Source organism: Panthera uncia (genome assembly GCF_023721935.1).
Source record: "Panthera uncia isolate 11264 chromosome B2 unlocalized genomic scaffold, Puncia_PCG_1.0 HiC_scaffold_24, whole genome shotgun sequence".
Classification (NCBI taxonomy): Eukaryota; Metazoa; Chordata; class Mammalia; order Carnivora; family Felidae; genus Panthera; species Panthera uncia.
This window is the reverse complement of record NW_026057580.1, coordinates 33,461,342-33,488,838: the sequence shown is the minus strand read 5'-3', so window position 1 is coordinate 33,488,838 and position 27,497 is coordinate 33,461,342. Positions and strand designations below refer to the sequence as shown.

Genomic DNA, 27,497 nt, shown 5'->3' with positions numbered 1-27,497 from the left:
TATATTTATATTTATATTTATATTTATATTTATATTTATATTTATATATGGATAGAATCTATCACAGTGGCTGGTTTCTTACATCTTTCCAGTGCCCATACTCGAAGGATGCTGCCTCAGGCTTCTAAGCTGCTCACAAGGGTTAAGGGCTAATGTACCATACAAACTTATATCCTAGACAAGCTGCTTATATAAACATTTTTTATAAAGTATTCAAGAGCTTTTCATTTAAATCACCTGTAATTCATTTGAAACAACTGCCACTTAATTATAGCTCCAAGCTAGAGATCTGTAATTTAGCAAACATTTCTTAATCCTTTAAAAAAACCTGGAAATTCAGAATGATGATAGATCTTGACACTTAGTTCAAATTATAGATAAATGAATAGTATATGGGCCAGATCAGGATAATCTTAGCAGAAGCATTTATATATATCAAAGGGGCATCTGGGTGGCTCAGTTGGTTAAGCATCCAACTTTGGCTCAGGTCATGTTCTCCCGGTTGGTGAGTTTGAGCCCTGAATGTGGCTTTCTGCTGTCATCCTCTGCGCCCCCCCTGCCCCTCCCCTGCTTGCACACTCTCTCTCTCAAAAATAAATAAACATTAAAAAATATATAAATACCAAAAATTAATATGAAGTTTTTGTGTCATTTTAAAGTAAAATGAAGTCAAAAGACTACTTTCATTTTTATTTATACCGCCCAGGAAATGTGATTATTTATCCAATAGCCTTGTGTTCAGTTTAGTTGAATATGTGTTCAAAATAAACGTTATCAGACTGCATAAAACTGTATGAGGTTCTTGGGGAAAGAAATTGAAGAATTCATGTCTCCTTTTCTCAAAAGGCTTAGAGTTTCAAATAAAAAATTGAAGTTGGCTCAGAAAATGAAATGTTGCTTTTGGTGCATTTTCATTATAAATTGTACTTTCCAAAGTTTATTTAATCTTTTAAGATATGTTTAGAACAAGAATGTGTAGAACAAAGAATTTTGTATGTCAGAAACTTTGTAAATTTCTATTATCTCTTTTTGAAGTTGCATTAGTAACTTAAAGATAAACATCCCTGTCCTGTTTCTCTTTTTTCACTCTTTTGCGGTTCAAGATCTTTTACCAGACGCTGCATTAAAATGTACCGTAGACCTGAAATTTACTCTGTGTTTAGGCATTCTGCGGAATTCAAAATTAATATACCTATACCTCAAGGGCACATAATCTAAATGAGAGGATAAAACATATACACAAATAGCCATAATATAAGTTATAGTGTGACTTAGATGCTGAAAATTACTAATTGTCATTTCACATGGATGTATCAGACATCATTCTTATCTAATGGTTTGTAATCACAATGAACAGTTAACACATTCACTGAAGGATGAATAGTGGGGAGGCTGTGGGCATTTTATGTAACAACGTTGAACTTGGGGAGAATACTTTGATGACTTTTATATTTAAACAAAAACCTAAGCAGAATGTTATTTTATTGACATAGTAATTAAGCATTTGAGTTCTGGCAAACTGTCCAGTTGACAGTCATGTTTGTGTTTTTCCAGGGTAGCAGAGGTGAAATAGGACCAGTGGGACCCCCAGGACCACCAGGTAAACTGGTGAGTAATATTTCCAGTCTCCAGAAGTTTATACGCTTCATACAAAACATGGTCAACTTATAAAAATAAGCAAGGAGAGAAAAACAATGTGCGAAGAGTGATTTAATCATCCTTGCTTGATTTCTACTGTGCTGTGAATGTGTGAAAATGTAAATGCGGAATTTCACATTATATCTAGGATACCCCCAGAGGGTGTTTGAATCAGTGTGGACTGTAGCATACATTTTGAAACGAGGAGAGACACGAAGTGCTACATTTGGCCTCTGGTTGTTCTTGAAATTGAAGAGAAGTGTGTGAATGCTGCCTTTGACTTCTCTGAGTAGGCTTGTTTACACAGCCAGAGAAGCACTACCATTGCACGGGCTCCACTGAAAGAGCCCACTGTTGGAGGGGGGGGGAGCGCAAACCTGGGAACTGAGGACCTCAGAGGTGGGACAGAGCGGGTGGAGGGACTCGCCTATTTCTTCCTTAGACTGTGGGAGAGAGGCAGATTTGAGGAGCAGAGCTATACCAACCACAGCACATTTATTTTAGACAGGAGTCAACACACCCGAGGTTGTGTCTGCCTTGCATGCTTGCGGTGTTGCAGTAACACTGATTTGGGAGATTCTGTGTTTGTTTTTCAGGGTTCTCTGGGTAGTCCTGGCCTCCCTGGCTTGCCTGGCCCCCCTGGACTTCCTGGAATGAAAGGTGACAGGGTAAGCCAGCCCTCCAAAAAGCTCCTTATGTTTTGATTTTTACTATGAGAAACCAAGCTGTGTGTTTGGCACGTGGAGATTTTTATAGCAATGATCATAGACAGTGATCAAGAGAGGCATCCTAAATTACTGAGAGTTGGGATCAAGAAGCAAAAGAAATCTAACATAATAATTTCTCAGAAGGAAAAAACGAAAGTTGAGAAAAGTAAAAATTTCAGTTGTAATCATACTTCCTGTTTAGTTTTAAATTTACATTCCTACCAGTCAGGTTTATGTGGGCGTGAACAGAGAACACCCCAAGTTTTCAGCTTTTGGACAACTGTCAGTTTCTCCAGGTCTCACCTGACTGTTGTTAGGTTGTGAGGAGAGGAGCAAGACCTCGTCTGTCACATCATTCATATGTGTCCTTGTCTGCCAGCCTGATATGGGAAGTTGGTTCATTTGAAATTATGTAGTTGAATTATCTCAAAATACTGAAAAAGTATTATATTTTATTCAATACAGGGAGCAGTTGGTGAACCTGGTCCAAAGGGTGAACAGGTGGGTCCAATCAGAAGAATATGAGATGCAGTGAGTAATGCATATTAATGTACCTCACCAGCAAGGGCACTGGCTGGTTTATGGTGTGAATAAAAAGATGGAGGCTAGCAGTTTTGCTCAATGTGCTTCATAGTGTGTGAAAGCTAGAATTTAGTTTTGTCTGTAACCTTATCTACTACTTCAATAAGCTGGAGCTGATTGATGGCTCTGCCTCCAAGACCACACATTGTCCTTCCTATGAAAAGAGTGTCCCTGGCTCTGATTCACAGGATTGGTTTACTTGTAACTGATAGAGCCTTCTATAGCCACATCATCATATTTTGAGTTCTTCTGTATCAAGACTTTAACAAATAAATTATGAACATGAATTATAATTAATCCTTTTTCTGGGTTCCTTTTTCTACAGTGAAAGCCTTTTTTTTTTCAAGGAATACCTAATTTTATTTACTTATTTATTTTTTAAAGTTTATTTATATTGAGAGAGATAGAGACAGTTTGTGGGGGAGGGGTAGAGAGATAGGGAGAGAGAATCCCAGGCAGGCTCCATGCTGTCAGCACAGAGCACGATGTGGGGCTTGAACTCATGAAATCATGAGATCAAGACAAGACCTGAGCTGAAACCAAGAGTCAGACACTTACCGACTGAGCCACCCAGGTGCCCCAAGGAGTACCTAATTTTAAAATTGCTGGATACAATAATTAATCCTTAAGTTTAGAAGAAACTCAACCTCACCTTCTATCTTTTCTCTAGGCTCTCTTCTGATTTAGACTAGCCACTGACAGATTGAGAAGCCATTGGGAGCATTTTGTATTTCTGCATGATCCAGGGGGCACTGTGGGCACTTAGGAATGCTTATCCATGTTGACTGGTTAAAACTGAGGCAAGGAACTGAGAATTCAAAAATGTGACTTTTAATCTTAATTTTTAGGGTTCCTCTGGTGAAGAAGGAGAAGCAGGAGAAAGGGGTGAACTTGTAAGACATTTTGTTCTGGTTAATGATGAGCTGTACTGATTTCTAATTGTATTAGAAACATATTTTTTCTTTGCTACTGTCACTTGCTGACTTCTACAGTGGCTACAATGTTTCTTACATAAACTAATGACTTCCCAAGACTGCAGCCAAGATCAAGTAAAGCACAGGGGAAACCCCAAAACTGATAGACCTGGCCTTAAGCCTTTGGAGAATAAAGTATTCTCTTATAGGTGGTGAATTTTCTTGTGGCTTTACACCTAGACATTCCAAGTGATTCTTATAGGACTGTAGAAAGTCTGTGAATAGTGCCTATCATGGAAACAAAATTAATTTTATTAGGGTTACAAAGCTGTGGCTCACAAGTGTGACTGTAGGTATTCTCTGTAGTCTAAAACCTTCCAAAGAAGTGACCTCCATCTCCAGAGGATGCTGCTGCTAAATCTCCAGGAAGGCAGTTAAGGATGAGAAAAAATTATCTTTATTGCAAGAACTGCTAGATCTGCTGGCTCCTCTCTATGGTTTTGACACAATCTAACATGACCTAATGTGAAAACTTACGTTTGGTCCTTTGGAGTGGTAACAGATTTCTCATAAAATAGTTCCAGAGAGCACTTAGTGCAGGAAAAAATTCTAGTAATGTTTTATTCAGATTATCAGGATTTAGAGCTAATATAAATGTAGCATCTAAATTAGGCAAAGCTCTCTATTAAGTAAATTTGAAAAAGGATTATTTTAATTTTATTTTCTGTTAAAATTTTTCATTTTATGGGCTAAGAGGATGTTTTAAGTCATTCTGTTTTGTAGTGGAGATGAACTGATGTGCTAAAACTTGAGCTGAATTCACATCTAGAATTAGGGGTGGGAGATTTCTAAGTTTTATTTTTTAAGCATAAAACCATTCATATTTGGTTTGATAGACTTTTGGGGATAAGTTTTAAAACACTGTTAGAATTTCAAAAATGAAGTCATCAGGTTTAAATGTCTACTGTGTTTTGAAATAGCATGCTAGTTTGATATCTTTTGACTTACACGTTTTAATTCTCACACCTAGCATTTTAGGTCTAGTTGGGGCCTTGTAAAGTTCTGATTCAACCCTGTTATTTAACAGGTTAGCCAAAGGCTAGGAGGTTATAAAGCTCACAGAGGGTCACACAGTTAAGTAGTGGAACTGGTACTAGAATCCAAATTTTGAATCTAATGTTTTTCTGCAGTGCCAGGGTCCATCTGTTCATAGTTTTCTGTAGATTTCAGCAGCACAATAAGCTTTGAAATGTTTTTAGTAGACTATCAAATGTGAATGCATTGTTCTAATATAATTTTTTTATTGATTTAGGGAGATATAGGATTACCTGGGCCAAAGGGATCTGTAAGTACAATGAACAATAATGGTATAAAAAATAAAAATATCAATAAAACTACAGAAAATGCAATACTCTGCTTTATGAAATCACTCTATAAAATTCAATTCTTAAAGGACTTACCTTCAAGGAAATTAATGTCTAAATTTATTCGAGTAATGGATTCATCCAAAGGAAAAAAAAATACCTCACAACAATGTAAATGGATCTACCTTTTGAACTAACTACTCTGAAGGAAGTTTTTTCATAAGTGGCTCAATGAGAATACATGGTAATTTCTTTCACAAATGGGTCATTTTTTTCATGTTTATTTACTTTTGAAAGAGAGAGAGAGGAGAGACAGAGCATGAGCAGTGGAGGGGCAGAGAGAGAGGGAGACACAGAATCTGAAGCAGGCTCCAGGCTCTGAGCTGTCAGCACAGAGCCCAATGTGGGTCTCCAACCCGTGAACCACGAGATCATGACCTGAGCCGAAGTCGGACGTTCAACCGACTGAGCCACCCAGGTGCCCCAAATGGGTCATTTTAAAAGGACTGACTTGTCCTTTGTGGTGATAAGAGTATAAATAAATTTCATTGGCAGTCTTACCATTGCAAATATTTCAGTAATTTTATCAATCTCCTGTGTGTTCTAGTTGGGGAAGTAACAAAGTCATAATGCATAAGAAAATATAACAGACAATTATTAAAGCTAGAAAATGATCATCTCATTCATCATTTTACAGAAACTAAACTGATGTCCTTAGAGATTATATGTATTCAGAATTATAGAACCAATAATAGAACCAATTATTACAACAAGACTAGTAGAACCAGTTACAGAAACCAGCAAACCTGGGGTGATTTGCTAGTTTGAAAGGAATGCACATCTAATACAAAGAAATTTTTAAAAGAGTATAAGGAGAAAAGATGAAGCTCAGACTCTAACCTCAAATGCCGCCACCACCAGCTTCTGGTTTATCTTTTTGTCCCTCCTATTTCTGGAATCTCCACTGTTCTCTGTCCCGTACAACACATTATCCTCATAGCAGCCAGTGTCATCTGATAAAAATATAAACCCCAGTATTAATCCCTCCTCTGCATAAACCCTTCAGGAATAACATTTGGTAGAATAAAATCAGACATTGAGCAAAATATACAAGTCTTGGATGAAGTGGACTCTGCCTTGCCAACCTCACCTCTACCTCTCTGGAAGTTCATCTGTTTGCAGTGCTTTTTGCTTGGCATGCTGTGTAATGCCTTGTGCTGTTCTCCTAGCCTGAAACACTCTTCCTCTTTCCTTAGAACACCTACCTCCTGCCTAAGCAGTTAGCCCCATCCCGAGCCAGACTTTCCCCCAGAGGACCCTCCCTCCCAGACTTGGTTACAGTGCCAGCTCTGGGCTCTTTACATACACGTGAATTAAAAAGTATTAGGTCACCTGTTTACATACTGCCTCTAAACACCATTGATAGTCTCAAGCTTCAAGTAACATCTTTATGCCTAAGAATCTTTGACAGAAATATCTTACGCTTGACAAAAATATAGAGTAAACCTTGGTAGGACTTCGTAATAGAAATCCTACTTCATGGGAATGCAAGCTGGTGCAGCCACTCTGGAAAACAGTATGGAGGTTTCTCAAAAAACTAAAAATAGAACTACCCTACGACCCAGCAATTTCACTACTAGGCATTTATCCACGGGATACAGGTGTGCTGTTTCGAAGGGACACATGCACCCCGTGTTTATAGCAGCACCATCAACAATAGCCAAAGTATGGAAACAGCCCAAATGTCCATTGATGGATGAATGGATAAAGAAGATGTGGTAAAAGCTTTTATATATAATGGAGTATTACTCTGCAATCAAAAAGAATGAAATCTTGCCATTTGCAACTATGTGGATGGAACTGGAGGGTATTATGCTAAGTGAAATTAGTCAGAGAAAGACAAAAATCATATGACTTCACTCATATGAGGACTTTAAGAGACAAAACAGATGAACATAAGGGAAGGGAAACAAAAATAACATAAAAACATGGAGGGGGACAAAACAGAAGAGACTCATAAATATGGAGAACAAACTGAGGGTTACTGGAGGGGTTGTGGGAAGGGGGATGGGCTAAATGGGTAAGGGGCATTAAGGAATCTACTCCCAAAATCATTGTTTCACTATATGCTAACTAATTTGGATATAAATTTTTTTTTTAATTTTTTTTTTCAACATTTTTTATTTATTTTTGGGACAGAGAGAGACAGAGCATGAATGGGGGAGGGGCAGAGAGAGAGGGAGACACAGAATCGGAAACAGGCTCCAGGCTCCGAGCCATCAGCCCAGAGCCTGACGCGGGGCTCGAACTCACGGACCGTGAAATCGTGACCTGGCTGAAGTCGGACGCTTAACCGACTGCGCCACCCAGGCGCCCCATAATTTGGATATAAATTTTAAAAAATAAAAAATAAAACAAGTTAATAAAAAAAAAAGAAATCCTACTTCCCTCTCTAGAAATAATCAGTAATGTTCAATGGTAAGAATTCTGGTTATAAAAGGAAAAAGTGAGTGAACAATGCAGTGATCAAAATGAGTCTCATTTAAATTTGGGAGTTAACTCTTGATTTATCACCTCCCTTCCTACCCCTCTTGTCTGACACCACCCGTGTAATACTGATGCAGCTGAAGTGTGTTGTCCCAGAATGGGGAAATAATTATGAGCAGACACACTTCACCTTCCTCAGTGATGTCAGCATAGACAACCTGATAAGTAGGTGAAGTCTGTACACCAGTTTCTACTTTGGCATACCACTATTCAATTGAAGGATTCTTTCCAAAGACCCAGGACCCTTGTGATGCCTTAGCCATGTTGGCCCTTGATCTCTTCATCAAAACGTCCTGTCTCTTGTTCCAGAAGTATTTCGGACATTGTCAACAAGATGATGGACTTTGAGTTGGTTTCCTTTGTTCCCTGCCAGTTCTTTAGTGCACTTCCAGACTCACTTTGGCTTCTCCTCTGGGTAGTTTTAGAAGCTGTTAAAGTTTTGCATTGTAGTCATTTGACAATTCCCAACCCTCCAGAGCACATCCTTCGTTCTCTCTGCTGACACTGTCTTTCAGGAAGTCTTTAAGCCATAATTTCATCATAGAAGCAATTCTGACAGGTTGACTTAGATGAGTATCATTTTTTCATAAAGAAAGATTGGAAAAGGCACACTTGCTGAGCTGTATTCAGATGTGTCTAGTGAAAGCCCTGCCTCACCACCTTCTCCCTTCCTTACAATGTTTGAAGATTTAAAAAAGTTGGCTCTTTCTAGGTGAATGTCGCATATGAAAAGGAAGCAGGGTTAAGTTGTTTTATGAACTTTATAGTGAGCACTAGCATTCCTTAATGCCTCCTGTCATCTTCTCATTCTTATTCTGTAAACAATGGCACATTGTAACTAACTAGTATGCCATAAACTCTACCACAGGGAACTTAACAGAAAGTGAATTAATTTAGTCTCTTTTAAAGCAGTTATTGTAGATGGGAACTTTAAAAAATGCTTTTAGTGGTCTGCTTTCAGAAAAAAAACTGTTATATGCTTTTGTGCTAAGGAAATAGTTTATTTTTCAACTTCTTTAGTATTTAGATTTTTAACTTCCTCAATACTTCAATAAATTATGGACTCATTTTTTTTTTGTTCCAGCATTTTAAATGTATTAGTGTTAGGTGCAGCATTTTAAATGTATTTAGTTAATGTTAGTATTTTAGAATTCCTGGATACATTTGGCTTCTTTAAATTCTCCAGAATGTTATAAAGCTAAATAACTTACGTTCTTGGAAGTATCTTTATTTTATGCTTTCTGTATTGGTGACATACAAAGTAACCTGTCTTGTAGGAAGTCAGTGGCCTTTTTGTGACCAAAAAATGAATAAGTCTTGTTAAAAACTAACTTGTTCTTAGGAAGTGGCTTAAAGTATAAAAAAATGTGGTTTTAAATATATTATTTCAATGAGTATTTTGAAATAGTAACTCTACCAAAAAGAAAGATTTTGAAAAGCTTTACTTGACTGGAATTCTTAGAGACTGGAATTCTCAGAGCAGCATATTTGTAACCTCTGAGCAAATACCTCTTGGGAGATAAAATGTAAGCAAACCCCAAATTTCATGTAAGTCTTGTATTAACACGAAGCAGAACATTACTTGTGGATAGCCCTGGTTTTTTAACGTGCCATTGTGTTTTAGGTGGGTAACCCTGGGGAGCCTGGCTTGAGGGGGCCTGAAGGCAGTCGGGGGCTTCCCGGAGTGGAAGGACCACGAGGACCGCCTGGACCGCGAGGCGTGCAGGGAGAGCAGGGTGCCACCGGCCTGCCTGGCATCCAGGGCCCTCCAGTGAGTGGCAGACAGTCCCCAGGGTTTCCTGTTGGAGACTTAGTCTCACAGCACCAGAAGGGGGGTGGGGAGCCAGGCTGGCCCAGACTCGAGCTCCTCAGCAGTGTGGGTGGGTTCTCTTGTAAATCCAGCCACCTGGTCACTTGCCGAGTCTGTCAGGTTACCATTTAACAATGTCTTCTTTATGGTTCTGTTTACAAACCGTCTTTTTTTTCTGTCCCAGGGTAGAGCACCAACAGATCAGCACATAAAGCAGGTTTGCATGAGAGTCATGCAAGGTAAATAAAGCATAATGTCTTGACTTTTGTTTGCTTTAAAGGTGGGAGATCTTGAATAATGTTAATACTGTTTTATCCAGTTTGTTGCCACACAAAACCTTATAGCCTGAAAAAAAAAAAGGTTACACACACACACACACACACACACACACACACACACACACACACACACACTTTTTTCCCCCTTTGGAACACAAATTCTCAGGTATCCTTCCCCCTCCTTAACATCCTACTACTTAGTGTATACGGCACTGACCTTGGCTCTTTGTGTAGCTTATATGTGAAATAATTGACAGTCTTCATGCCCATAAGAAGCATAAGGACATTATCTCCATTCATGTATAACATAGGTAGAAAATTAATAACTAGTATTTTACTAAAATGGTGATATATTTTTACTTTGCTAACCTTTGTCTAAATTCATCTCTGGCTACAGCAGTTGTCTGTCATAGCTCTTTCAGAAATGGTCTAGTTCTAAAGTCACATAGCAAAGGAAACTGGGGACAAAGAAACTTGGGAGATCCTATAACACGGAGGCCTTCTAACAAATAATGAACTTATTCTGGTTGGAACCAATTCTGTCGTGATACTCTTCTTTTGTATGCTCATGAGATAGCCTAATTTGTCTGGTAGACTTGTAGAGCTTTCCCAGAATGAAATTGTCACTCTATATTTGAAATCCAATATAAGTCTCTTCATTGCAGACACTTAATCTTAAAAGAATATTTCAATTTTATATGTTATATCTCAAGAAAATTATAATTTTATGTTAAGTTTTACATAAGGCAAACTAGAATGTTCACATTTAAACAATTTTAAAATGTTGGTTAGGAATTTGTTTCCAAATCATAATCTCCTTCACACCTTAAAAAAAACATTATACTGGCATATTTCCCATAGAGTCTTTTCATAGGAAAGATTTCTTATTCTTCATCATTTTAGTGGATGATTCTTAATCTATTTAATGGTTCCTGAAAAAGCCCACACAGTTATTAATTTTTAAGACAGACTATGAACATTCCCAGGAAGCAAGCTATTTTTAATGTCTGTTGTCTATTCTAAGCATGAAAAAACTTTTGAGAGGAGAATCTATAAGAAGTTGTGAATGCTCAGGATATTTTAGGTTACTCAATATCTTCAAACTAAAACTGGGGCTAGGTCTCAACTACCGTCTCAATGCTAATTCTGGACAATGTCCTTGGCTTTTCAAAAGCTTCTGGATATCCACTTCTACCTATGTTAAGAAATTCATTTTCTTCCCATCCTGGCTTTTCAGATAACCAGCCAGGACTCAGGTGACATACTCTTCCTTCTAGCACAATACCCATCAGAAAGACTTGCTGTTTTTTTTTTTTTTTTTTCTCACCCCGCCCCCCTCCCCTGTCTCAAAACAGCAGGACCAAATATATCCAGGGAGAGCTGAATAAAACAGCACCAGTGAAGCCTCTTGGCAGAAAGTCCATGCAAAAATGATCCAACTTTATTCACTTCTCGCCACCAATTTTGAAGCTCTGGGGACACATTTAGAAAAAAAGACACTTGAAATACCCCTTTTATCATTTGAGTCACTTTCATGCTTCTGACTTCTATGGGCTGTTTTGTTTATTATCTTTCAGAGCATCTTGCTGAGATGGCTGCTAGTCTCAAGCGACCGGACTCAGGAGCCTCTGGCCTCCCTGGGAGGCCTGGACCCCCTGGTCCCCCAGGACCTCCTGGAGAGAATGGTTTCCCAGGCCAGATGGGACTTCGTGGCCTCCCAGGCATTAAAGGCCCCCCTGGTGCTCTTGGTTTGAGGGGGCCTAAAGGTAAGTCATTTGCCCAGGTGGAACAAAAGAACGTACACTATCCTTTTTCAGATGTATTCACACATCTTTCCAAGATCAGAAAACTATTATATGACATCCTCTTGACCTTGCTGTATGACAACGGTAGACCAAAAACTAGAATTAAGGTCCCTTGACTTTTAGTACTTCAGTCATAGTCCAAAATAAATTTTACAGGATCTTGTAAAGGATCAACCAGCTTTTTTAATTTTTATTTTGAGACTCTAAAATCCTTGTAGAGTTCTTCTGAGATGGCAACCAGCCTTAGAATGTTTGTATCCGTTACTTAAACTAACGAAATTTGTTTGGACATAAGACAAATTACATCATGAACTGAAGCTGCCTCCCTCTTCTTTTAAAAAGTGACACTGGATATTTAGTTGTGATGGATTTTTTCCAGCTCTGAGGTATAATCTAACTTTTTCCCCTTCTTTAACATTTAAGGGAAGGTGAACAAGTTTGTTTCTTCCCCTTTTATTTAAAAGCAAGTTAAGCCTTTAAAATCAGTATTTTGCAGAAATATAGGATTGTGAGAGTGTGTTAGGTATTCAGCAGGACCTGCAGAAGGACTGGTTGCCTCAGATGGTGTTTGCTGGTTGAGGTGAGTAAGTATGTCAGCTTAGGTGGGTGTGTGCCCTGGATAATTTACAGAGAGAGCTGAATAAAATCAGGAATTTCTGTCGGTTCTCTCGGAAGCTTCAGAAAGAAGAGAGAAAGAAGAGAGAATTCCGACGGTTCTCTCGGAAGCTTCAGAAAGGCATGGCATCAGAAATCAGAGACAGACTTGTTTTTCTTTCAACGGTGGTGTTCCAATTAGGGATAAATATTATGGTGTGAATGGTCAGAGGGCAAGCAAGCTGCCTTTTTGGATCTATAAATGAATTGCTGATGCATTTGGCTAACTACACTTTCAGCTGGAACAATTTTGTTAATTATATTTGATTTTTTTTTTTGGCATGTGCACTGCTGTATGTGAAAAAATGAGCCCTAATTGGAACCTCTTGTAAGGCTGGCACAATTTCCAAGCTTTCAAGGGGCTGGACAAAATGAAATATGGAGAGAGCTCGGAGCTCTTCTTAAAGAGAACTGAATATTTTCTTTGAAAGAATCACATAGTCATTCATCTTTGTCCTGCTTTTAGCTATTGGTTGAGGAACTCATGAGTGGGTACTCTGTGGGTAGGCCACATTCACTCTGTTAATAATTTTCAAGGAACTCTGCTGCCTCCGGTGGATTGTTGACTTAGTTGGTTCAGCTGCACCAGAGCCCACAGATGACTCCTCAGCCTTTCCTGTAAGTTTCCTTTAGAGCAGCGGTTCTGCAAGAGTGCTCCCTGAAGCATCGGCACCACCAGGGACCCCCTTTGCAATACAAGCTCTCTAGCCCACCCCAACCCCACTGATCCAATCAGAGACTCTGGAGGTGGGGTCCAGCAGTCTGCATTCTAACAAGCCTCCAGATGATTCATTCCTGTGCTGCTACATGCACTGGTGTAGTGCAGTCACCCATTTTCCTACTGGAAACACCTTGTAGGGGCTGTAGAAATCACAGTCCTATTCTCTTTGGCCAAAAGGAAGTCTGTGTATGTGGGGTAGAACTTAATTTTGAATTAGTAAGAGAACTCCCCTCAAGTTCCATCTTATTTTCTAAGAAATAAGAATGTCTGTTTACTTACTATGCTAGTAGAGTCTGCCTGAAGTTGTGTTTCTCAGCCTGGGGTGCACAGCGGAATTACCTGGGGAGCTTTAAAAACTGCCCACAGCTGGGTCCCATTCTCAGACATTCTGATTTAATAGGTTTGAGCCGCAGGAATTAAAAATATTCCCCATGTGATTTTAATGTACAGCGAGGGCTGGGAGCCACAGGAAACAAAGGTGAAATGTTCAGGAAGCTCTCTGGGAAGGTCTTAGCAGCACTGAATTATGGCTGGGTTGGGCTGAGTTGGCTCTAGCAGATAAACTTTATTTTGAAGGGAAGAAAAATATATTTCTATATTTGGAACCTGGAAAATGTCTCTAGCACTAAGTTTATTCATTAAGCATAGTTTGATCATGTAAAGGACTTCCCCCTAATTTTTCTTCAGTATTTACAACATAGTTTATACTCTAGAAGTGATACAGTCTTTTTTTTTTTCTAAAGGACTTTCTCTCCCCACCCTCCTTCCATCCCTCTATTGTCACTGGGTTCCTTTAAAGCAGCATCTTCTGTCAGTTGTCTTGAAATTTGGGGTATGGGAAGAAAGGAGTACTATCCTCAGATTTTATCCAGCAGTGCTATCATGAATTTGGAAATGTATGATTCCAGGTAACTGGACTTGACCTTTCTTGTCCTATCACATCCAGTATAACACTAATATTTAATTAAAAACACATAGTGTTCCACTGGCCAAAGGTTACAGATCAGTTTTTCCCTGAGAACAAATACTTCGCCATTTGAAATTTAAATGTTCAGCTAATTAGAGAAGAGATGTATTTCAGTGTCACCTGCTGCCTTCTTTCCATGACTAATAAAGAAGGGACAGTGAGTCTTGCTCTGCCATATTACTTTGCGAGTCTTTTTCCAAGGATATTACTACATAAATAATGAACAAATAAATTTTACTAAAGCTTTTAGCAGTTCAGGCTAAGCCTTTAATAAAAGCATTTTTCCCTAAAAAAGTACTCTGCAAAACACAGTGAAACATTTTCAGTGGGAGCTGGTAGAAATATGCCTGAAATCATACTCAAATCTTAAATCATGTTCATATTTTTTGGGTTTTCATTGGCATGTTTTATGCGATACTACACTAACATGTTAAGACCAAGGCCCCTTCTGCATGTACATTTTATACATACTCAAGCAGAAACATGGAGACTTCTAATTGGCGTTATGTTCACTTTGCTTAGTATTAATTAATCTTCCATGTCGTCAATACTACTTTTAAATGTTCCCGGTTTGGATTAATTTTAAGTCCTGCGGAGTAAGGCCATATATATGTTTTTAGATATTTTAGTGTGAGTCAAACAGATGTGTCAATATGTAAATGAAGGCTTGAGAAAGTACACGTTGTTAACTGTGACTAGCACTTTTTTCAGTATTAATCTGCTCACATGGAGTTGAAGCATCACTTATGGCTTTCAAATAAGTGAAATAGATAGCAGCTCTGGAGCAAGAGAATTTCTTCCACGTTAGCCGCTCTATTCACAGTGAGCTGTTTTTCTTGTTACCGTGCATGTTTCCCTTCTTACTTTATGTAAAGCTTATTTTACAAGCTCTTTATATATATTTTTCCACACAGTAGGCTAGCTATTAAAGGTGGACCTTTAGTTCCCTGAGCCGGTTTTCGTACATCTCGGAAGGAGACATGATCGGGGTTTGAAGAAGTGGATTAACCCCAGCGATAACAGAGCCGGGCTGCAACACGGTTTGCCGTGGAGTAGCAGCAGCTCACAGTGTGGCTCTGTCTCAGAGCGCATCTCTAAAAATTGTTTTTCTATGACCAATAACCGCAAGGCAGCATCAGGATGAAGACAGCAGTCTTAGTCCTTGCAAGCGACATTTTAAAGTTGATGTGGCTTCGCTCTAGAATGTGTTTAACTTTCACTATCTGTGTGGAAGTTACATTTTAATTTATAATCTTCATCTCACATCTTCAGAAAATGTGGCATATTTATTGGCTCTTTTCTCACTGCAAGCCACCAGAATTAGAGTGATACGACATTTAAATTGCTAAGTTAACAAGAGCGCTTAAGTTCTTAGTTTTTAAAATGCTAATTATCATATCTTCCTAATATAGTAAGGCCATGTTGATGATGAGTATAAAAAAAGAGCTTACGTGAATGTGAGTTAAACTTGAGCTCTAGATCCCTATACCGTGTTTATATAAATTTAAATTGTTTTTGAAATACAGTTGATTCATGATAAAAATACTCATACAAGGACATTCACAGCTAAAATCAAAGTATGGTGACTAAACATTCACTTCATAATTAGATTTTTTTTTACTATTTTGGCATGCATGCTTTTGTTTTTTAAATTATTATAAATGGGACACAATATTGAATGAAGCTGAGCTGACACAAATGTTTGGAAAAATGATTATATATAGAATTTACTGCAAAATGCCACTGCCTCTTCTGAGTGAGTAGTAGAATAATAATATAATACTGTACCAGTGATATAGTAGAATAATGCCTTCTATGGGGAGCAGGAAAAGTCAGTTAGGACCGGTTGACTAAGGTATTAGGGCACTTTGTTAATGAGGCCAAGTTTCTAGGTTTCTCTGCAGGGGCCAGGATAATTAATGAAACTTGGTTTTCTGGCTGCTGAATCCCCAAATTCAATCAACTGTCTTGCAAATACACATGGTTGGTTGCAGTCCAAAGCATTTTCCCTATAAATAATAATCACAAATGAAATGTAGGCACTTGTGACAGCACACTTTAAATTTTGAAAATTCATTAATTTATTTTTGGTGACACTAAATTTATATTGTTTGAGAATTTAAAAATATATTAAAAGATATTTAGTGAAGAGTTTTTCTCCTACCCCTGTCTCCCATCTGCTTAGTTTCCTTTATTCTTCCCATTGGGTAATCCCTTTTATTAGTTTCCTACATATCCTTATCAGTGATAAGGTGCAATATATGATTATATACTTCCCTACATCTTTTTAGAGGCAAGTCATATTATCCTTTGGTAGTGATCTGAACCTTGATTTTTTTCATTGAACAATTATGTCTTGAGATCATTTCAAAGAGCTTCTTGATTCTTCTTCATAGATGCATAGTATGCCATTCTGTGGAAGTACCATAGTGTATTTAACCATTTCATGGACAGTTAGTTTCTAATCTTCTACCATGATAGCAAGGCTGCAGTGACTATCACTGTGTATTTCGTTTTTGTACAAATACAATATAACCTCTGTACTTCTAAGATAAATTCCTAGAAGTGGAATTGCTAGGTAAAATGGTACTACCATTTGTAATATTGATAGATATTCCAAGAAACTGCCTCAATTCAGTCTTATTAGCAACAAGTAATAATGTATTTTTCCACAGACTTGCTAGTATATGTTTAATTAAACTTTGGAATTTTTGCTGATCTTATAGTTCAAAGTAGCTTTCTTGTTATTTTTAATTTCCATTTATTTTGTTGTGAGAGTGATGTCAGATAATTTTCCATTTTTCAGAGCTATTTTTTTCCTTTTAATGACTTCCTTGCTTATATATTATCATTTTTTATTGTTGTTGACCTTTTTATTGTTTTTAGGAACCCTTCATATTCTGAATCATGACAGTAAAGCCAACTCAAATCTGAGGTTATAAAATAATTCTCCTTATTTTCTTCTGGTTCTTAAATTACATTTAAATATTTGATCCATTTGTAACTTATCCTAGATCATGTTGTGAGGAACAGATTCGACTTTATTTTTTTTTTCCAGTTGGCTACCCACTTTTTCCAAGACCACTTATTGACTTGTTTGACTATTTCCCACCTTAAGATGGCACATTTATTACAAAACAAATTCTTATATGTATTGGAACCTGTTTGGGGGCTGTTTCACTGGTCTATCTATTCAAGTACCAGTACCACACCATTTTAATTGGTATAATATGTGGTAGGATTAATTCCCTTCATGTTGCTTTTCTTTTTGGAGTTTTGTGGCTACTCTGGCTTATGTGTTTTTCTGTACAAACTTCAGAATCCTCTTTTCTGGTTAAAAATATCTTTTTATTGAGATCATGATGAAACTTCAGCTTAGGGAGAACTCATACCTTTTTGTGATGATGTCATTCCACCTAAGAACAGTTGTCAGTCCTTTTGTATCCTTTAGAGATGTTAATTTTTTGTTGGATTTGCATGTTTCTGATCAAATGTATTCCTAGTTATTAATTTGATTGCTATTTTAAATGGGATCTTTTTTCATTACCTCTTATTTCTGGTTGTTTGTAAATGTAAAAACTACTAATTTTCATATATTAATTTTGTGCTTTGCTATTTTACTGAATTCTCTCATTGTTTGTAGTAGATTTTGAGTTGATTTTCAAGGATTTAAGATGTACACTTATATCACCTGAAAATAGGGATATTTTTGACTCTCAAAGCAAATGACAATTAATAGTGATAAAGTACCCATCTCTATAATGTTTTGTCTGTAGTGGGACTGCTTCTCGTGTTTCCCTGTAAGCATGATGCTAGCTTTTGGGTTGAGGCAGATATATTTTATCAGGTCAGGGAAGTAACCATCGATTCTTATTTTACTGAATGTTGTATCAGGAATGCATATTTTATTTTGTCCTATGTCTTTTCAGCATCTATGAATATGGTCATTTGCTTTCCCCCCACTTGGATCTCTTAATATAATTAATTGACTCAATTTTTGCCTTGCTACATACTTACTACAACCTAGTTTTGTGGCAACAAAACTCTCAATTTTGGGTTTGCTTAAGGTTTAAAAATATGGAACTTTCTTTTTATAAACATACAGAAACATAACATTTCTCTAATGAAATGCAGGTGACTTGGGAGAAAGGGGGGAACGTGGCCCTCCAGGAAGAGGTCCTAAGGGCTTGCCCGGAGCTACGGGTCTCCCAGGTAAGTGTGTTATATGGCAGCATGAGGTTGAGGAAGTGGTAGCAAGTGGGCAGTCTGAATTGGAAAATATTTTAAAGAATTGCTCTTTGATTACTTAAGCATATCGTGTAATTCTCAATAATGGCCAGCACAGATTTTTCAAGACCAACTTTAATGAAGAGTTAAATGATCTATAAATCATGCCTGTCTGTGTTCCTCATGAGAAAACATATGTCAGGGCTTAAAATATTAATTTCTTGAACAGATGTTTTTTAAAAAAATTGTGTCAAGGTCCAGCCACAGTGCACTTATTAGAAAATTCTGAATGAATGAGGTCCTATCCATTTTTAGCCTAGTTGATAGTTTTGTTTATTTTTTAACCAAAAAGAGCAACAAAAAAGTTTTTAAGTTTTCAAACTATTCATGTTGCACAGGGAGTAACTGAAATTTTCTTTTAAAAGCTCCTGTTTCAAACATCCAGACCCTCCAGAAATCCATATCCAAAAAAAATAAACCTGAACATTCCAACTCCTATAGTCACAAAGAGCCATGCACAGGCCACATATCACAGCTGTGCTGGCTGAGGTAACAAAGTCACCTCTGTGTGAAGAGCCTGGATTCTCTCACTGGGCGTCTGTTCTCTCTTTGCACACTGGCTACTCTGTCCCCACGGTCCAGGCTGCCACACACTCATCCACTGGGAAATGACTTAGAAGCCCAACCACAGAAGCAGCATAGCAGGGGAAGTCAGTTGGGTTTGAGAGCATGAGTGACCTGGAGCCTCCCAGCAAACTCATAGCTGCTGAGGCACTGGCTAAGGAAGGCCCCCAGTGCTGGACCCTGGAGCTGAGGAGAGGCAGGGTGAGAGGCTGTGCAGAAAAGGGTGGTCCACACTCCTTCGGTGGATTTGGAAAACTTGGTTTAGAGAAATTTAGAAAAAGAAATGCTGATTTTCTAATTCTGACAGAGGCTTCCATATTCAATCATGGCTCTAATTGCAGCCAAAAACATCACTGCTTTCTCATTACCCATTTCGTTGCTCCTGGGAATTGCTTTCTCATTAAAAAAATTTTTTTTTAAATATGAATACATTTGGAGATAGCTCACTGCTTTACTAACCCTGCGATTCATGAGTCTGTCAAGATGCTTTCACAAATTGATAAATTTTCGTGATTGGAAAAGGAAAGAAAATCTGGCTGAAGCTACAGGAGACCAAGAGAAGAAGATTTTAGTGTACGATAAAGTCTATTCATTGATGGATGTTTACAAGAGGAAAGGGAAATGGAATTTTCTGAGTGCTTTCCTCCTTTATCAGTGGCAGCAATAGGTAGTTTAGAGCTGATAAAAATATCATTACAATGTACTTAATTATCTATATATTACAGGATTGCCTCAGTTTCTCCTTCTCCCATTTTGTTGACAAACCACATAACAGTTCTTGGACCAGCAACTTGCACCCTTGGCAAGATTTTCCTTTATCAGAAATATATTATCATTTCTGGTGACTCTTACTTTCAAAAAACCTGTTGACAAGCCATGTTTTAAGTTTAAAATGGGAAGATTGAGGGAAAACCAGCTCTGTATGTATAGTGTCCCGGGCTGTCATGAGGGGACACGTTTCTGCCCACATGCAGCACCCCACCCAGAGCTGCTGAATCTGACTGCGAGGATTTACATGTGCTCCGGGGCCACTGCTCTACCGGAAAGGGGCTTCCGTGATTTGCTTTTTAGTACATCAGACATTGGTGTGTGGGCAGGTTGGTTAAGGCAGGACAGGCTCACCACTGGCAGCACTGACCGCTGACTGGTCCTCATCTTGTCCTCCTTGTGAAAAAAATTAATTTGTTATAGCTATTCGTGGGTTTAAAACTTAAATATAATTTGTTAAAAAATTCCGTGGGCTATTTTAAGACTCCTAAACCTGTCCCTTTCCTTTTCCTCTGCCTTTTGCCAGTCCTTGCCCCTTCCTCCTGGTACCATTCTGAAATCTCGTCTTTGTATATGCCTTTGTTACATTTCTGTTAAGAGGATATATGACATTATTTAGTGAAAAATCTGGGTTTCAGATTATTTTTTAAAAGCTGAGCTACCTTTCAAAAGCACGCAGTTTTCCAAGTGCTCTAGCACACAGGCAAAAGGGTTTATGTTTGCCCCAGTCACTGAGGCACAGTCACTGTGCCCCAGTCACAAAGCTGGCTGCTTTGGTTTTTAGGTCAGCTCACACTCTCTTGTCTACACTATGAATATACTTAGCTAACAATTTCTTGAATCCATTAGTCCCTGAACAAGAGCTTTTAGGGTCACTTTTCCCCTAAAGCTAGTACTTGGAGCTTCTGAGTAGGAGCTCCTGTTTGGAGCTCCACGATTCAGACATCCTGGGTTCAAATCTTGACTCTGTCACTTACTAGTTTTCTGAACTTGGGTGAGTTTGACTCCAAATCATAAATGAAAGTACTGGTTCACAGTAAATTATTGCACTTGTTCACTGTCTGCTGAGAGGCTGGGACCTTTAATTTCCTTGGCAGAGCCTGGAATGTGATTGGGAACATGGTTTCTGGTCTCTCACAAACATCATAGTAACAGGACTATTACTAGTATGTGGAGGTCTGGAGGAACTTCCAGTAGGACTCTGTGCAGGGACTTGTCTGGAGCCTAAAAGAAAGAGCCTGTAGAACAGGATATCCTGCAACCTTCTTGGTTATCCCTATTGTTGGATTGGGGACTTAAATCCTCCTGAGTGGAAAACGTTCACTTGATCATTCTTCCCGGTGCAAACATATGTGATATATTTGAAAAAACATAACTAACACATTAATTATCTATCAGTAATCAGAATTCCCTTATGCTTTATGGACAGTTTTAGTTCTTTTCTCCTCTCCGTATCTGTTTGGCACTGATTATTACACGGCCCTTTGGGGTTGTAATGGTACACTGCCTGATATGGACCATAGGTCATTATCGTAACCATCATGCTATCATGTTGGCTGTGGTGCTCGGTTCTTTAAAAAGTACCTATAAATCATCCAGTTTGTTTCTCCCAGCCAGAGATAGGCAGAACAGGTATTTAAGAAGGGTGGGCTCTGGAGCCAAACTGCCCAGGTGTATGCACTGCTCTTTCACTTATTTTTAGTGACTCTGCCTCTTAGCACTTCAGTTCTCTGCTGCATCCCAAGGCTGAGAACCACATCTACCCTATAGAGTTACTTAGGAGGATCTGTGTACATGTTACTACATGTGAAACACAACAGTGCCTGGCATATGGCAAGCATTTTGCAAATTTAGCTGTCATTATTTTGTTACTCCTCTGTTTCTATTTGAGGAAATGCAGACTTACAGAGGTCACCTGCTCTGACAAAGGTCTGTCAGCTAATAAGTCACAGAGGCAAACATTCATACCTTCTATGTCCAGGTTCATGTACTGGACAAAATGATGCACTGGCTGCCTAGTAATGGGATTAGCTTGCCTTTGCCACGCTAGCCATATAACTTCGCCATGTTTCATAACCACATAGTGTCTTGATTTCTTTTCTGCCTCTCTCACAGAGCGGTGATTAGAGATCCCTGGGACTTTAGATGCCCCCAACCCCCATGCCCACCTTCAGTTTCTTACCAGAGGCCTTTGTGGTATTGCTTGATTGGGTTGTCTCATTAAGAGTAACTCTCTATGCCTGCTGCCACCAAACTTGCCCACTTGGGACCAATTCCTCAACGCTCTGGGGGTTTTAAGGGAAAATAGTTAATATTAGGTCCTGATCTCTTCTGTGCATTCAAACTCATGAGGGAAAGAAACAAGTTAAATAAGGAATCATATGTATGTGACCACCAGGAATGTGGCTTGTGAGCTGCGATGCTTTCCCTTTTTGGATGAGGAGAGGAGGGTAGAGCTGGCTTCTACCTAGGCACACTAGGTCACACTAGGCAACTGGGCTATTCAGGTTTCTTATGTAAAGCTGCGCATAGGTGAGCTTTGCTTGTGAGCACTGAGTGGAAAAAAAAAAACCCCAAAAAACTCCAAACCAAGGGCACACTCGGTTTAGGCTTGTTTAGCAGTAGCCATTTATCCTATTTCCATTACTGCAGCTGTTTTATCTGGCTATGGGGATCTTTTATAAACAAACCATTTTATGCCAATTCCTTAAATATATGCTGTGTCAAACACCACAAATGCAAGCTCAGCGTAAGGTGGATATGTAAGAAAGTCCCTGGAACACACATTTTACATAACCCGTGGATAAGTCACCAAATTAATGCTGAAAATTACTTGCAGGGTTCCCCCCCCCCATCCCCCTTCCTAAAGGCCTTTATACACAGTCCCTTTCACTTTGCAGCCTGCAGTAGATCCTTCAGAATGTTCCAGCAGGGACTGGCCTCCATCAGTGTAACATGACTACCCTCTAGTGTTCGCACAGAGAATGACATTCATTTTTAAAAATAACGAAATGTTTGGCAGTAACATTTTTATAGGTCCTTGAAATTTCAGAAAACTATGTAATCATTAGCCAGTTAGTGCAGCTAACACACCCATGAGGCAGACTAAGCAGAATGAGAACACTTCAGATCTGTTTTCTGAGGAGCTGAAGGGTAGTTTATAGATATTCGCTAATGTAGCTGCTAGACTTCTTGAATGATTTGGACTGTGACATTGTATCACCCCAAAATTACGCTCCTAAACAACACCAAGAACCTTGGAGAGTAAATAACCCAGCGTCAGGACTCACCAGAAACTGATGATTTGTTATGTGAAGCCTGATTTTTTTCCTCTGGCCAGTTTTACAGGACAAAACCTCAGAAAAAATATCTTTAGTTTCTTTTCATAGTTAGAGCTCCAGAAGAATCAATACTAACTCTTGGTTATGGTGCCGCTTTTACTTCCCGGTTAATGCAGGCTCATTAAACACCAAACCACACACGCAGGCACGCCCGCGCGCACGCGCACTATTATGCATGCACGCACACGCAGCATTAGCGGCTCAATAGGTATGGAAATACTCTTAGATTGAGTAGTGGTTAAGGGCCCTTGCTTCCAGTTCTGACGCCTTCTAGCTGTGTGATGATGGACAGTTATTTAGCCTTAAAAAAATTTTTTTTTAATGTTTATTTTTAAGAGAGAGAGAGACAGAGACAGAGTGTGAGGGAGGGGCAGAGAGAGAGGGAGACACAGAATGTAGGCTCCAGGCTCTGAGCTGTCAGCACAAAGCCCTAAGTGGGGCTTGAACTCAAGAGCTGTGAGATCGTGACCGGACCTGAGTCGAAGTCCGACTGAGCCACCCAGGCGCCCCATGCCTTCTTAACTCTCACTTCACACAGAGGAAAATGGGATCAGTAACGAGCACAGTTCAGGGCCATGGTAAAGCGGGAGCGTTGTGTAAGTGTTGATGGTGATGATGGTCAGAATGACGAAGATGACATCCAAAGCCTCAAGGGGTAAATTGCTGTATTTGCCCAAGGGAGAATTGGACTGGATGTGCTTTACATAAAATAAATCAAGGATACACAGGATGGCCTTATCAACTCTTTTTCAAAGGATTAGCAGGAATCCGGAATAAATGCAGCAAGTGAAAAAGCCTCTCCTGCGATGTGTAGAAATGGGGAAGTATAATATGAAAATCTAAAAAAAGCTTTCCTTCTGCTTTCTGATATGGTTGAATAGTAGAGAATAAATCCCCTTAAATTTAAGATTTTAGGCAGGAGTCTGGCTCTACAAATGTTAAAAATTTGGATTAGTTGCTAATATTTAGAAATTGAGAGGTGTTTATTAAAAAACTCAGCCTCTAGCTTCCCTTGACAATGATCAGAGGTTCTGCTGGCCCACCTTCCCTTAGGGCAGCTGTTGGCTGGAGCAAACTGCGGGGGGCACCGTTCTGCCATTCACAACAGGCCGCAGTCCTCCCTGTTGCCTCCCTAAAACTGATGTGGAATAGCGGTCACCAGTTTTCATTACATTTGTGTTATGTCTTCTCCTAAAGACAGCAGGGTGTTGTTTTTTTGTTTTTGTTTTTTTAGTTTATTTATGTTGAGAGAGAGAGAGAGTGTGTGGGAGGGGCAGAGAGAGAGAATCTCAAGCAGGCTCCACACTGACAGCTCAGAGCCCATGCGGGGCTTGAACCCACGAACCATGAGATCATGAACTGAGCAGAAACCAAGAACTGAGCCACCAAGGCGCCCCAGCAGGGTGTTTCTTAATCTAGGACCATTTCTTTACTACCTTAAAGGTCAGCAAACTTTTTTTGTAAAGGGCCAGATTTTTGGGATTTGTGGGCCATGTGGTCTCTGTGGCAGCCCTACAGCTCTGCCCTTGGTAGTGTAAGAGCAGCCAGAGGCAATAGAAAACAGATGACTATGGCTCTGTTCTAACAGGACTGTTTACAAAAACAGGGGTTGGCTCATTTTGGGCGATCCCATGTTTGCCCACCTGATCTGTATTACCTGTTTTGCTCCTCCTGTGGTCTTTTGGTTTGTGACCTCTCCTTTGGGCATTTTCTCCTCTTAATCTTGATTTGATTTTGTTAAGGCCGACCTGGTATGTCTCCATGATAAGGCGTATGAGAATTACCCTTTTTATGCACGTCTGTCTGGCCTTTTAAAGCTTAAAAGAACAATGTTGAGCAGCCACCTGTGTCATGAGACCTGAACAGGCCCTGCTAAAGCCGTATTTATAGGTGCTGTTGATTAGAGAAAAATGTTCTCAGGGGCCTTGTCTTTAGAGGGAAACGTAATCATCTGCTTCATTACAACTGAATATAGTCAAATGGAAGCTTATGGGATAAATTAAGGGAAATTACTTACATCTCTGTTTATCTACAGCCTGGAGATGGATAGAATCAAAGATAATTATTCTCTTAATAATGTTTTGTCCTGGGGCACCTGGATGGCTCAGTTGGTTGAGTGTATGACTATTGATTTCAGGGTTGTAAGTTCGGGCCCTACATTGTTTGTAAAGATTACTTAAAAAAATCTAAAAAAATAAAAATAAAAAGTGTTGTCCTATAATTTTGCTTTGTGTAGATCTAATTGTAAATATCACAGGAAGAATGAGATCTTATATGTAAAATAAGATATCTACCTTCTTTCTAAAAGTATGTGAGATATATGTAATAAGAACACTTAATAAGACCAGATCACTATAATAAGACCAATACAAGACATATATTAATAAGACCACTAAAATAGAAAAAGAGAACTAAAACCACTGAGAAAGAAGGAAACTGCCTTAACCTAAGCAAATGTGTAATTGAACATGCTCACCATCTTGGCTGAATGGCTGAGGTAAGAGGAGCTCTATAGAACTATATCATCATGGCGTATACAATTTGTCTTACACAGATTTCTTACCACCGCCTTTGTGCTAAGAGTATGAGAGCACTGCTGATGTGATGGGGTGGGTAAACATTCAGCAGAAACTCCCCTCTGTATTGGGTGCCATGCCTCAGAGAACATGCCACACGGGGTGATCAAACAACCTTTGAATGTGACAAAGGGAAAAAATGCTCCTGAGGAACTTAGGCCATGATAAAGTTCATGTAGGGGTTAGCCCCTGATGGGAAAACATCTGGGAACTTTGTAGGTGCCCTGCACATGCTTCTAAAAGACATCAATCAGTGATATCCTCATGAACATAATAATAGCCCCTATGTATCAGATGCTTTCAGGCATTGGAATTTAGTTTTAAGGAAGCATCATCCTGTCTTGTAGATGAAGAAACTAAGAGGTTAGTGACTTGCTAATGTCACCCCATTCACAAATGGCAGAGCAAGAACTTAAGGCTATCTTTCTGCCTCTAAATCCTGTTCTAACCCCTGACCTATACTTCTACTCACTGTCTGGAGATTGATCACTTAGTAGGGATGATGCCACTGGAAAAATATAATGTGAGCCACAATGAGAGTTGTGTACATAATTTTAAATCTGCTAGTAGCCACATTAACAAAGTCATAAGAATCAGGTGAGATTAATTTTCATAATACAGTTTATTTAGCCAATTGTGTCCAAGATATTATCATTGCAAAATATATCATGTCATGTAATAACAATCAACATTATTAATTAAACATATTAAAGTTTTACACTGAGTTTTCAAAGCATCTAGATGCTACCATACTGGGTAGTTCAGCTCTACTGAACTTTGGAAATGTGGGTTAGAGATGCTGAGGTCTCCTTCCTCTTTTAATTTCTAAGAAACCCAAGTTCAGTGAAAGAATTTTAACATGACATCATGTCTTCATCATTTCCAAAAGCACTTATTAAGCTCCTAGGTGCACACTGCTGGCTAGGGGAGGGGGTCCAGTGCCATCTGTTAGTTTGCAGCCATTGGGGCTCTCCTGTTTACATGTGCAATCATTTGTGTGTTTCAGGTGAACCAGGTCCTGCCAGCTATGGGAGGAATGGCCGGGATGGCGAGCGAGGCCCCCCTGGGGTGGCAGGAATTCCTGGTGTACCGGGCCCCCCCGGGACCTCCTGGGCCTCCTGGTTTTTGTGAGCCAGCCTCCTGCACCATGCAGGCTGGTCAACGAGCATTTAGCAAAGGGCCTGATCAGTGAAAAGCTTAGTGCTGCGTGGCTGTCTGCATAAACAATGCCTGGCAAAGGGGCTTGGAGGGGAAACACCACCGAAGCTGAGGCAAAAGACAACAATGCATTACCTTCAAAGTTATTACATAAGTCTTATTTGACAGATTTAAAACAATGGTGCTATTCAATAAATCCTTTCTTTTTTCTTGGAGAGGAGACAGCAGAGTCATCGGATACAAAAAAAATCAGAAAACCTAAAACCCTCCCTTTAAATAAATTTATAATCCCATTCCCAGGATCTTGAACTTTAGTGTGCTATATGTATGTGATCTATCATGGGCCACTGTGCCAATAAACAAAAACAACTGTTTGGTTTACCTCAGTTGTAGTAGTTATTTTCATTTTTCATTTAGATGTTGTTCTCAGATTATCATTTCAGCTATACAGAGGATTAGCAGACTAGTTCTGAAGAAACCTCACTGCAGTCAGTAGAATTGGTGCTTAAAATTCCCATCAATGTGTCCTCTTGGGAGCAGCAAGAATGTGCTCTGCCCCATGCAACAATTTCCGTACATCACTTGCTGGTTTTCGTAGGCAGCCTGGATTTTTGTTAAACTGTACTGTATCCCAAACCCATTAATTTTTGAGCTCTTCTATGTGAAAGCAAAGAAGGAATTTTAATATCCTGCCATTCGTAAGTTTTATTGATAAGATTATTTATTTTCAAGGTTTGAGGTAACATCTCTGGTTGTACCAAAAAATAAATATGGTTTCTTAAGCTCTTGCATGTTTTCTTATAATCATGTTCAATG

At 39.1% G+C, this 27,497-nt stretch overlaps 1 protein-coding gene and 1 long non-coding RNA gene across 3 annotated transcripts in view; one reads left to right on the top strand and one right to left on the bottom strand.

The window, feature by feature from the left end:
• Nucleotides 1-23,058, bottom strand: part of LOC125938617 (uncharacterized) — a 32,139-nt gene extending 9,081 nt beyond the window's left edge. For both annotated transcript variants that reach the window (XR_007462753.1, XR_007462752.1), the window contains exons 1-3: nucleotides 22,897-23,058; nucleotides 21,789-21,891; nucleotides 6,106-6,218 (exon numbers count right to left, since the gene is read on the bottom strand). This is a non-coding gene — a long non-coding RNA (uncharacterized LOC125938617). The remainder of the gene's footprint in view (nucleotides 1-6,105; nucleotides 6,219-21,788; nucleotides 21,892-22,896) is intronic.
• Nucleotides 1-26,894, top strand: part of COL9A1 (collagen type IX alpha 1 chain) — an 87,496-nt gene extending 60,602 nt beyond the window's left edge. Inside the window, exons 29-38 of the mRNA XM_049653878.1 lie at nucleotides 1,555-1,608; nucleotides 2,235-2,306; nucleotides 2,811-2,846; nucleotides 3,776-3,820; nucleotides 5,154-5,186; nucleotides 9,377-9,523; nucleotides 9,747-9,801; nucleotides 11,418-11,606; nucleotides 18,122-18,199; nucleotides 26,530-26,894. Of these exons, the coding sequence (XP_049509835.1) occupies nucleotides 1,555-1,608; nucleotides 2,235-2,306; nucleotides 2,811-2,846; nucleotides 3,776-3,820; nucleotides 5,154-5,186; nucleotides 9,377-9,523; nucleotides 9,747-9,801; nucleotides 11,418-11,606; nucleotides 18,122-18,199; nucleotides 26,530-26,654 (834 nt within the window). The 3' untranslated portion in view covers nucleotides 26,655-26,894. The remainder of the gene's footprint in view (nucleotides 1-1,554; nucleotides 1,609-2,234; nucleotides 2,307-2,810; nucleotides 2,847-3,775; nucleotides 3,821-5,153; nucleotides 5,187-9,376; nucleotides 9,524-9,746; nucleotides 9,802-11,417; nucleotides 11,607-18,121; nucleotides 18,200-26,529) is intronic.
• Nucleotides 26,895-27,497: the final 603 nt, after the last annotated feature.